The sequence below is a fragment of the Thamnophis sirtalis genome, unplaced genomic scaffold (assembly GCF_051295495.1).
Source record: "Thamnophis sirtalis isolate CommonGarterSnake01/CBP01778 unplaced genomic scaffold, rThaSir2_p1.2 scaffold_4, whole genome shotgun sequence".
NCBI lineage: Eukaryota > Metazoa > Chordata > Lepidosauria > Squamata > Natricidae > Thamnophis > Thamnophis sirtalis.
Window position 1 is genome coordinate 20,387,413 of NW_028261384.1, and position 13,008 is coordinate 20,400,420.

Consider the following 13,008-nt stretch of genomic DNA (forward strand, 5'->3'; position numbering starts at 1 on the left):
GTATGTCATTACACTCTCTAAGTTGCCTGAAAATGATGGGAAGATCCTGAAAACATGGGATACAGTATTCATGGGTATAGTAGTTTAGGTATTGTAGTTCATCTTTCTTGAGAATTGGTTATTCCCTGTAGATCTGTACAACTTCTGCTTAAAGGTGTACATGTGTTGAAGGTCTCCTATGATCATCTTTGTTTATGTGCATAACCAGGAGACTAATAGGTAGGCTTTAAAGCAGCTTGTTTTCTCATCAAATGACTTCCATGGCTATAACCTTTTTGCATAAAAATCCACAATAAATTACATTACTAATTTTTACTACAAAGATTCTGGGGCAAAATAGTAATTAATCATATCTTGTCTGGATTCTTTTGTCAAGAGTAATCTGTAACATTGATTTTAGTATGTTATTTTTCTTGAAAGAATATTATTCAGCTAATCAGGAACCTTCAGCAGTGCTTTAATTTATAAAAATTAGATGTAAAATGGGTGGGTTGCTGCCAGCATTACTGCCGGTTTGCCAGACTCCCGCTGTGCATGTGTACGCTGTTCAATGTAAATTGTTCTTTACGCATGCACAGAACAATTTACAGTGAACTGTGCATGCGCAGTCACTAAAATCCAAAACGGCCAAGCAGCAGTGGGGGAACCGGTTCTGTGGCGTGGCAGGCCTTGGTTGCTGCCGGTTTTCAAACCCAGACCTGAATTCCATTACTGGTTCAGTCAAACCAGGCCCAACTGGCAGCAACTCACCTCGGGTGTAAAAGTATTTTACATTGCTACTACTGCAGATGCATCACAACTTGAAAATAAGTATATTGTAGTATTCCTAGCATAATACTGTCATATTTTGCAATGAAAAGTCCTTGACAAGCCTCCATAATTTACTTTCCTGTCATCACATTCAAAATTGCCTCAAATTAGAAGAATACATCATCTTTTGTGCATAGTGCCCTAATTTCTAAAGTATTTTTAAGTACAGATAGTCCTCAACTTACCATCACAATTGAGCCCAAAGTTCCTGTTACAACTGTTATTATGAATATTTTATGACCTTTCTTGCCACAATTGTTAAGGTAATTGCTGCACTTGTTGAATTAGTTGTTAAGTGATTCTGGCTTCCCCATTGACTTTGCTTATCAGAAGGTCATAAAAGGTGATAGCATGACTCTGACACACTACAACCATCACAATATGAGCCAGTTCCCAAGCATCTGAATTTTATTCATATGACCATGGGGATGCTGCAATGATTGTGTGAAAAACTGTCTTAAGACACTTTTTTCAGTGCTCTTATAGCTTCTAATTATCTCTAAATAAATGGTTGTAAGTCGAAGATTATCTGTATTTACATGAACTTTTTAAAGGCTGGATTATTTTTCTAAATCTAAAAGATGAGGGTTCTTTTTTATCTTAATTCAAATTGGATTTGGCAAAATATTCATTCTCTAATTATCTTAGTGTCAACTCTAGTGTCAACTTAATTATGGCATCCTTCCAAAACCTAAAACTTAGCCTTTTGTCCCCTGCAGTTACCAGTTGACACTATTAGGCCTAATTACCACACGTTTTAAATTTGTTTATGATCCTCAAATTATAAAATATTAACCTTCATAATAAGGATCACTTAGTTTTTAAAAAAAGAAAATCATGTGACTCCTTAGTAAAATTTTCATGCAATTGAGCAATGAAAGTATTTCTAGTATTCTGATATCCCTTTTTAATAGTAACATCTATACAGGCTGTTATTTGATTTTGCTGTCTTAATCTATCTTACAGTCAGCCACTTATATGCTAATATCCATTTATAGTGGTTTGATTTTTGGTTCAAACAAACAAATATTGTCCTGTTTCATTTCAACTAGGAAATTTGTCAACCCTGAGGCTTTTGGTTAAAGTGGCTTATGACTATTTTTCACACCTATGACTGCATCCCCCTGGTCATGGGCTCCAAATTTGGACACATTGCAAATGGTGTGTATTTATGACAGTTGCAGAGTCCCTGGGTCATTTGATCCCTTTTTGCAACATTGTGACAGCAAGGTCAATAGAGAAGCTTTACTTAAGTGTGGCAAGAAAAGTTTCAAAATAGGACAAAACTAACTGTCTTGACTAGCAATAGAAGTTTTGGGCTCAATTGTGCTTGAAATCAAGGACTACTTGTATGTAGCTTTTAAATAAAATAGGACTGAACATATTTAAAAATGATTTGGAAGAACTGTTTTTTACTTCACCCAAGATCTCTTTACTATATCTTTAAAAAGCCCAGGTTTCTCCATTAATTCCCATTAAGTAACTTCACTTTAATTAATCAACTCCTTAAGTACTAGCATCTTATTTTAAGCTAATGTGGAAGCATGAAAAAAATGCTTTAATAAGTAGAAAGTGAATAGAATAGAATAGAGAGTTTTCATGGGGTCCTTGCCATGTCTTCCAAATAATTTTCAAATTGTACATAACCTTGTTGTAAATCTTTTTCCAATGCTTGAAACAACCAGTTTGAAAAATATGTTCACACTGAATTTTGCTGCCATTTTTTTCCCCAACATTTTAAAAATATTTTTTGGAGTCTTTGTACATTCTCAGTCATCCAGGTCATGGTTGTCCCTAAGGTGCCTTTTCAAGAGGCAACTAGACTATCTGGTTTTTCTTTAAAGGAGCTTCTTCAGCTTTGGTTTTGTATGAAGAGAAGGATAACATTTTGGTTTGTATGGAATTAAAAATAATCTTTTTTCCATTTTTAGAGTGCTCCTGGACCGAGCATATTCAGAGAATAACAGTGCATTTTGCCAGCTGGATTCAGAAACACCTTCCTCACAACTACACTCTTCAGTCAATCAAATTGCCAATACCTCAGAAACAAATACCTCGGATAGATATTTATCTAAAGACCTCAGTCAGATACTAGTCGATATCAAATCACGTAGATGGCGTCATTTTAGGCCTCGGACACCATCCCTACATGATGGTGACAATGGTGAACTTTCATATAGGAAATTGCACAGGAGTGTTAATCGAGCAGGCACAGCACAACCTGGGAACCAGACATGCAGTACCTCTAATCAAAGTAAAGATAGCAGTGGTGCAGCACATTTTGGTATGTTGATTTTGACTAATATAATTCTAAAAGTATTCATTCTGAAAGCCTAATTTTTATTAATGTTTTCCATATTTTTCCTTAGTTGCTGATGTTTATGCTGCATGATTAAATGCAATACTAAAATTAGAAATTGATATAGTAAATATCCAGATTTAGTTTGTACTTTAATTATAGCTAAATTGTAATTATAGATGTATTGAATCTATTTTATTTTAAAATTTTTAGTATAATTTTGTAGAATTCATTCCTTAACATATATTTATTCATGTTTTATTTATATTTTTCAGTTTTGTCACTATGTAATTTGCTATTAAGAATGCAAACTAAGGAATTGATTTGAAACGTTCAAAACATCATCACTTAAAATCCAAAATTTAGTGATATACCCAATCGCGAAGAGTTCTGCTGGTTTAAAGGACCAACTTACATTTAATAGGACAAAAAGTTTAGAGATCACCAATGAAATCTCTGTAGCCTGTAGCCCCTTGGGCAGTGTTGTCAGGGTTCCAAGTAACAAATAAAAAACTTTTTTTTGTTTTTGAGAAGCCATTAATATGTTGAAAAGAAGCAATTCTATCCTGATTTCTTGTAAAAGGATCTTGTGTTTTTTTTTTAAAGAAAAAGTCTTATATACATGATGTCTAAAAATGAGCAGGAATATTATTTTAAGGCTACAGTGAGGGAGGGAGGGTTTTTTTGGAAGTTTAGAATTATATTTCTAAACTGTAAACTTTGATAAGTCAGGCAGCCTGGGATACGGCTAAGAAGGATATTGCTTTTTGATTGAAGCACATTGCTAAAGAATTCTGGAAGAGTTACTAAGATTTGTGTTGGTTAAATATGTAATTTGCAAATGTAAATCTTGAGAGTGTAATGTTTCAGTTGTGGTCATGATCTTTTGTTATCTTCTGTAATTGATATAAACTCTTTAAATTATGTTGGAACCGTTGTGTAGCAATGGATATTTGTTTCTTAAATAAAAGATGGGGAAATCATCTCTGACATGGATAAATAAAAAGAATGTATATAATAATGGCCGTAGCAATTTTATTAAGACTTTTGGTCATTTCAATTGTCTAATCATTTTGTTATTATTTATGACTTGAATAATGGATCAAGTCTATATAAGACTCAAAGTTTATTTTTATAATTAATTTCATTAGTCTGTTTGAATTACATAATTGATTCCAAACAGAAGTATGAGGATATTGGAATAGTATTTCATTCGATACCAAAATAAGTTAGAACTCTTGGCCCACCAAAGAAAACACATTTGTCTTATCTTGTTTTAGCAAATCTTCAATATACAGTAGATGTATGTCCTGCTCTAATGAGTTTGCCTGCTGCTGTATTGTCATTTTTGTTGCACCTGGTAGCTTGTATAACTAGGAAGTTAAAAACTATAAAGAAAAATAGAAGTTGACTATAAACTCTGAAATAATTTAAAATATATTCTACATTTTTATAAATCTGGTTCTTAGGCTGATTGTTTGACATAATTCAACAAGGTCTTTAGATATTACAATTCAATCATAATTCGAGACTTCCAACTTGTGTAGTTCCTCCCATTTTTACAATTCCATTTCATATTTGTCATTATTCAGAAAAGCGAGACTTTGCAGTTGTTGCTGAATATGGCAAATTGTGTTTATTTTCCAACCTAAATTGAAAACAAGTTATAAAATACTAGCTTGTAGTGAACTACATTCATTTGTGGCAGTAAACTGCTATTTATTCAATGAAAAATGTCACAGGAAGAATCTGTGTTTTTGTAATCATGTCATTGTAGATCAGGAGGTCTTTCTTAATGTAACTCATGCTTAGTCATCATTTTGTCAGATTACTGCCGTTTGCTTTACCCAGGATTGCCCTTGAGGACTATTAGGAAACTTTAGCTAGTCCATAATGCTGTTGTGTGGTTATGGACACAGCTCAACACACCCATTAATTCATTTATGAAAATATACATGGCCTCCCAACTCACTCAGAGTGACTTACAAAACTCTTGTAACACTGCTGCAAGTCACCAAATGAGCTTTAATGGAAAATATTTTCTACATATTATTATTCTCTTAATCATATTATTCTCTTAATCATTTTGTTAAACAGAACAATACTTATGTAAAAACATCGGATTATTAGTATTTTCTCAAATTTTGTAATAGTTACATTATAAATCTTATAGAAAGAAAGCTAATAAAATAACCAGGTTTTTTAAACTCTCTAAAGTCAAGATGTTTTGCAAGCATATTCTTCAGGGCAGTTTCATGTGTTTACTTGCTGCTTTCCCCAACAAAATCTGCACAGATAATGTGTGTTTCTGTGTGCCTAAGCCATTGTCTTTGAAACAAGACAATGTTTCAAATTAAACGAAATTCAATGGGTTGCCATGAAACATTTCTAAAAAAAAGTTTCAAGCTCAAAATATATCATATTTGGAACAAAGCTGTTTTAACATCAGAGCACTTTCAAAATATGGGAAATAGCTTGATATATGGTTAGTCCTGAACTTATGACAGTTTGCTTAGTGACTGCTCAAAATAACAATGTCACTAAAAAAGTGACTTATGACTGGTCTTTTTCACATTTACAAACATTGCAATATCGCCATGGTCACATAAGCAAAATTTGGATACTTGCCAACTGGCTTATAGTTATGATGGTTGCAGTGTCCCAGAATCATGTGATTTACCTTTTGCGACCTTCTGACCAGCAATGTCAATGGGAAAGCCAGATTCACTTTACAATAATGTTACTAACTTAACAACTGCAGTAATTCACTTAACAACTGTGGCAAGCAAGATCATAAAATGGTGCAAGACTCATTGAACAACTATCTTGCTAAGTAACAGAAATGTAGTTTCCAGAGTCAATTGTAGTTGAAGTTGAGGACTGTTGAACATATTTTAAAATGCAAAACATTGTGCACCACAAGTCTGAAAAGAAAACACTTTTTGTTAAGGACAAATTTCATGTATGATAGTTCGATTCAGATTGTATTATATTGAAATTAAAATATGTGGGTCAAAGGTGGTTTTGGTATACCAGTAATAGCTGAGAGACAAATAGACCATGAGAAGAAAATTATTAGAATACATTCTTAGAGTCATCAGTTTGAGATAGGTGACTATACAAATTTAATTAATTAATACAATTTAAAACTATCATAATCAACTAATTGAGCACATTGCAATAGGGCCTCAGTGCACTGATAATTTTAGTTTCCATATTTCCAATCATTAAAACATATATGCAAAGATGGGATGCCTGAGTGAACCCAAGTATCCCGATTTTTTTTTAGAATCAAGCATTTAAAAACTATTTCAAAATTCAGACATATATATTTAGGGGGGGAAATTCAAACAAAATTTATATATGTGAATTTATATGAGCTGGAACAAACAAAACCCTATATATGCAATTGTTTTTTGTTGGGTGTAAATACCAGGTTTTTGTGTTCCATACAATTTTGGTTTGCATATCTCAAACCACCGTTTCATTTGCACATGAAAAATCATTTTTAAAAATGAAGTTTTCAATAGCAATTTAATATAAAACCAGAATCCAATTGTTTAAAATGAAAAAAAAATCTAAGCATTCCTAAAGAACTTTGTGATATAACCAGTATGGTTATACCATTACTTGCACTTTATGAGTCTATAGAAGCTGTGAAAGCAGATGAAGAAAGGCTATCAATGGGAACAGTGATGTGAAATACTACACAAGTATTTTTTGTTTGAAAATTAATTTATATTAGGTTTTGTTCAATAATAATAATAGCACTTAGACTTATATACCGCTTCATAATGCTTTACAGCACACTCTAAGCGGTTTGCAAGCAATATGGCTCCTCATTTTACCAACCTTGGAAGGATGGAAGGCTGAATCAACTTTGAGCCTCGTGAGATTTGAACTGCCAAACTGCTCACAGAGAGCAGATGTAGCCTGCCATACTATATTTTAACCACTGTGCCACCATATTTTATTTTTGCTGTAGTTACCAAATACATACATTTTCTTATGTATACATTGTTCAGTGGAATGGAATTAATAATATTGGAATTAATGTGAATATCTAATTATTATTCTTACTACATTTTCTTCCACCACTGTATCTTTAACAATATTTTTGCATAGAACTTACAGGGCGGGGCATAACCTTTTCCTAGGGGGTCACAGCAACACTTGTAATAACAACACAAATAATTCATACACCATTCGAAAGCCCATCAAAAACTGAGTTTATTGACACGATTTAATAGTCAGTATGACCACCATTAGCCCTTCAAACAGCATTCAAACGAGGTGGATAAGAACACAACAAATCTTCAAACAGTTCCGTTCGATTTTCCAGATTTTTCAACACAGTTTCCAAATTCATTCTCAAAGTTTCAACCGAATATCGACACCTCATTTTAAAGCCCATAAAAAACTGAATTGAATGAGCTATTAAATGTTAAATTTGTTTCGGTTGAAACTTTGAGAATGAATTTGGAAACTGTGTTGAAAAATCTGGAAAATCGAACGGAACTGTTTGAAGATTTGTTGTGTTCTTATCCACCTCGTTTGAATGCTGTTTGAAGGGCTAATGGTGGTCATACTGACTATTAAATCGTGTCAATAAACTCAGTTTTTGATGGGCTTTCGAATGGTGTATGAATTATTTGTGTTGTTATTACAAGTGTTGCTGTGACCCCCTAGGAAAAGGTTATGCCCCACCCTGTACTTTCATTCCATACTCCAAAAGTCAATACCACAAACAGTTATATTGTCATAATTGTTTGTTATACAAGATAAAAATTATTGACTTTGTAGTACTATATTTTTCTCATAAGTGTATTAAGCACAAATTGACTCAATTTAAATAGATGAATATTAAGGCTTCATCCAGCCAAATCTGTTTCAGCTTAAATGTTTTTGCTGCAGTTTAAAGCCTAAAAGGCATAATTCCTTGATATCTGGGGTAAAGAAAAAGGAAATAAAACTCAAAAACACTGACATTTTTCTACACTGCAATATATTGAGACCTCTAGATAGGCAAAAGTTTTATGAAGGTTAATTTGGGGTTGTAATTATGAAAGTTACATTAATCAAAAGTATATGGTGCACCAATAATTCTTTCTCAACCATCTCTTTTACTTCATTTTATGTGTACAGAAAAAATGATACATAAGTAATCTGTTTTTGAAGCTTGGCATGTATCTGTCTTGTGCATGGAATTAAAAAGTAAACTGAGTTTTAATTTTCTGTCAGGAAGTTTAATCTAAATAATACTTGATGAAGTAAAGTGTCCCAATTTCTGTATTTAAAATGAATTTAATTTGGAAAACTTGGCATTCTATCTAAAAACAAAGTTTATAATTTATTTTTCTGTCTAAATTTACTTTAAAAGTTGGCATTAGGGAAATTTTCATTAAGATGCAGTAAAACAAAAATTGCAATAAAACGTCTCTATTTTCTATTTTTAGAACTCTCCTTAGACAATAAATATAGCCTTTCTCCATTCCTCTGTAAATCAGCTTAACCAGCCTAGCCTGAACAAAACAAAATAAATTATTGATCATTGTTAATTTTAATTTGATTTTTTTTTAAAAAAATGTTATTGTCAATTTCAATTGGGTTTATTTGGGATATTCTATTTTTTTAAAAAACTTTTGTATTATGCGTTTCTTTTAATGTTGTACGCCGCCCTGAGTCCTTGGGAGAAGGGTGGCATATAAATTTAATAAACCTAAACCTAACCTAAACCTAATCAACTGTTCTATATTTGACTGCCCCACCCCCAAAGATGGGTTAATTGAGGGAAGTTGAATTATTACAATGTCACAATTTATATTCTGATACACGTATTTACATATACATACTTAAATTATCAGTTGAATATCAGTATTATCAAAATTTAGAAACAAAGAACATATTTTAGCTGATGTGAGTATCAGAAGTTCTGCTACTAAGATGATTGGAATACGGCAATTTGCATTCTATAACAGCAATTAAAATGTTTAATCCTGGATGGTTTACAACCAACTTTTATTTTGGAAGTGCAGTTAGTATGACACCCCACTAGAGCTGGAGTACTAAATAAATGTACTATGATTAACACTGCATTTTTAGAATTTAAACTAGGGGATGCACATGTTAGGTCTACATATTTTGATACTGTATTCTCTCATTTTATATTTTGTTCAGCATTTACAGCCGAACAATACCAGCATCATCAACAACAACTGGCACTAATGCAGAAGCAACAGCTTGCACAAATTCATCAACAGCAAGCAAATAGTAATTCTGCGAACGCCTCACAGGTGAGGGAATTGCCTGTATTATGATTTATTCCTCATTTTTTTCCACCAGGGGTCATCTCTAATTTTCAACTGTTGCCATAACATCTTGCAACTAACCAACAGAAAAATGGCTTTCGCTTGAATCTTCACCTTAGCCATACGTTAGTGTTTAGAAGTGATGCTACAGGTGAGTATAGATGGCACTATTGCTGCCCCTTGTAACAGAAAAAGAGGTGATTCAGCATTGTAAATATGCAGCAGAGGAAAACAAGAATTGTCTGGTTGATGTCAACATCACAATATTGAATGTGTATGCCAAAGGAATAGAACTTGCATTAGTGCTGGCCAGTCTTGATGGATACCACTTCTCTTCTCTTAGGATATACTCTAAAGAATTCTGGATAACTCATTAATTTACATTGTATACACTTGAGGAAAAATGAAATTGGGTTTTTAAGCAGATCTTTAGTGCATCCCTTTGTGGCTGTTGCTTCTCTAAGGATTGTGAACTGTTTCTTCCCATACATACTATACTCTGTACCAGGGGTGTCAAACTCCTAGCCCATGAGCTGGATGTGTCACACACTGCCCACGCCCATGCCTAGTTTAGTAAAAGGGGGGGGGGAGAAGTCCCAATCTATCACATGATGACATGAGTCTGCTATATACTATAGAGTAGTTTTTAATTTTTTTAAAAAAACAGTCCATACCTAACAGAAACTGGTGACTTTTCCATTCTCTCTTGTTGGGCTCAGCGGTGCATTATTGTGTACGATAATAGCTTGATGTTATTATTTTTTTATCTTTAAAAGGGTTTCAATTCCAAGACATTGGATTCTGTCAGTGCTCAGTTTGCTGCTTCAGCCTTGGTTACATCAGAACAGCTCATGGGATTCAAAATGAAGGATGATGTGGTGCTTGGAATTGGGGTGAATGGCATCCTTCAAGCCTCAGGTAAGAAGTGGTAATGATAGTAGTGTCAAAAAGTATACTTGTGGGTGGGTGGAGGAAGTGTAAGAGAGAGAGAGGTAAATCAATAACATTATTTTCATTGGGTTGACATTTTTTTCTTATTTCACAGGAGTATATAAGGGCTTACACTTCAGTAATACTACGCCTACAGCACTTGTACATACAAGCTCATCAACAGCAGGTTCAGCCTTGTTACAGCCTTCAAATATAACACAGACTTCAAGTTCCCACAGTGCACTGAGTCACCAAGTAACTGCTGCCAATTCTGCAACAACTCAGGTTCTGTTTGGGAACAACATTAGATTAACTGTACCCTCATCTGTTGGCACTGCAAACTCTATTAATACGCTCAATGCACGGCACATACCTAGGACTCTAAGTGCTGTTCCATCATCTGCCTTAAAGCTGGCTGCAGCAAACTGTCAGGTGCCCAAGGTGCCAGCCTCATCCTCTGTGGACACAATACCAAGGTAAGTACTTTGTCTTGTTGAATTGTTAAAGTTGAAAAAGAAAAGTTTTATGGATATCTAAACAAAGTAGTATCAGTAGAAAATTCTTTCAAATGGTCTCTAATTTCTGCATTAAAGTCTTCGTGAAAATGGAAGCTCTATCATTAGAAACATTGAATAATTTGTGATAAAAATTTATATCAAAAGTGGGAGAGACTACTTTTGTAAAATTTTATTTTCAAAAGAAAAGGGGCCTTTCTGGTGCTTCCGAATAATAAACACCAAGAAAGTTAATTAATTCACAGCTTCCTAATTTTATTTGTTTTCATTTAGTAAAATTTGAACCTACTAATCATTTATTGTAAAGGATTATAAAGATCTCACTTTTTTATCTTATTCTCTTTTTGTTTTTCGTTTTTCTATTTTTGTTGTATATTTGGGTACCCCAAGTATATTAATACCTCCAACTTGGAAATGTGTATGTAGTAATACTTGCAACATTAAGGCTGATGTGTTCAAGCTCTGAAAATAATAATGCATGTGATCAAATTATCCCCTTTCATTCCACCCCACCCCGTCTTTTTTTTCCTCAAAATTGAAATCAGTGTGCTGTAATAATTAATTTGTTGGAATAGCTCCAAAGAGACTCAGAACATCCTTGGCCATGGGAGTTTTCCCAGGAGGTTGTTTTTTCACATGGAGGTTGTTTTGCAAAAATATGAGAACAGGGAGTGCTATGGATACCACCTTCAGCTCCTGAACAAAAGACAGGATATAAATAAGAGAAATGATTAAATAATAAGATAGGATATTACCTAGAAATTCTAGGGCTGTAGATAGGAACTCAAATGAAAAATTCCAGATTTCTCCATTGATTTCTTCAAGAGATCTTCAGAATTCAGGATTTACTCAAAGAATCCTACATTTGTCTTTTGATCAATTTTATTGATTTTGTCATTATTGCCCCATTGGGAGTTAGAGGGGATGGCATTGGATTGGTTATATCCAATCCTAGCTACATTAAATATGCAGGCAGTGTACTTTTCTTGGAGATGTTTAGGAATATGTTGAATCGACCATTTAAAAAAATAAATTTATTATTAAATACTTATCTTAGATTAGTAGTACTTCAGTTTGAAGGGTAACTGGTTTATTTTTCCACAGTGTTTACATAAGTAGACAACACAGATTTGAAATTGGAAAGAAATACATTATTACACTACACTGAAGTTCCAAAGATGTAAAATAAGCACTTTTACAATGTTTTTAAGTGTGGCTTTTTCCAATTTAGTACTCAACCAATGTATTTGTGTTCTCTCTGTTTTTATTTTTCAGGGAAAACCATGAAACAGAAAAGTCAGCACTGAACAATATAGCAGACAATACAGTAGCAATGGAGGTGACGTAGTCTCTGTAGTAACGAAACTTCAGTCTTCGGGAACTTGTTTAGGTGCTATGCATCAGTAGCAATTTGAATGCAAGGGATGATGGGGAATGCATCATATTGCATTTCCATGGCAGCTGTGGGGACTTGACAGCAATGCACATCTCTCATGCTTTGGTTTTTCTATTCTTATTGTTAATAGGAAAAAAAATCAATACCTGTAAATTAAGACGACAGCAATTATCTGTACAGTACTGCATATTTGTAATACCCTTGTATATATGTTACTTGAATACAGAACCGTTCATTTGTGATGCTTTGCACTTGGGACGGGGCGGGAGGGAGAATTGCAACAAAGTAAGAGTGTAAGAAGTGAGATTGTATAAAGATGAAGTGTCATGACATCATGTGCATGGTGCGGAACCTGCTGTTTTATCTATTTATTGTGCTGTGTTTACAGTTTTTGTACACTGTACCTTCATTGGTTCCTGTGCTGTAGTAAATGTGTTAGGTAGCTGTGGACTCCTTGGTATTTTGTAAATGGTATTAACATAACTTGGTTCTCCCTCTGGGTCCTTGAGTTTTTTGTGTATCATGTGAAAAATGGTGACATACATGCAGAATTTTTTAAAAAGGCATCAGTTTAAAAGTGGGGAATGTGCTACTCAATATGATCTTCCTGTTTTAAAATCACAAGGCAAGTAACAAGCTAAAAATGAAGTCATGGATTCTATTCAACTGACTAGCTCACAAGCATGTGTGCAGTTTCTGGTACTTAAAGCACTAAAGTTATGTTGCTGCTCTTCATATAACCCCTTCTGT

General features: G+C 33.7%; 1 protein-coding gene across 3 annotated transcripts in view; it reads left to right on the forward strand.

Moving 5' to 3' along the window:
- Positions 1-12,708, forward strand: part of EPC1 (enhancer of polycomb 1) — a 59,403-nt gene extending 46,695 nt beyond the window's left edge. For all 3 annotated transcript variants that reach the window (XM_087712549.1, XM_087712548.1, XM_087712550.1), the window contains exons 10-14: positions 2,742-3,094; positions 9,287-9,402; positions 10,194-10,335; positions 10,463-10,823; positions 12,138-12,708. In XM_087712549.1, the coding sequence (XP_087568675.1) occupies positions 2,742-3,094; positions 9,287-9,402; positions 10,194-10,335; positions 10,463-10,823; positions 12,138-12,210 (1,045 nt within the window). In that variant the 3' untranslated portion in view covers positions 12,211-12,708. The remainder of the gene's footprint in view (positions 1-2,741; positions 3,095-9,286; positions 9,403-10,193; positions 10,336-10,462; positions 10,824-12,137) is intronic.
- The last annotated feature ends 300 nt before the right edge of the window (positions 12,709-13,008 follow it).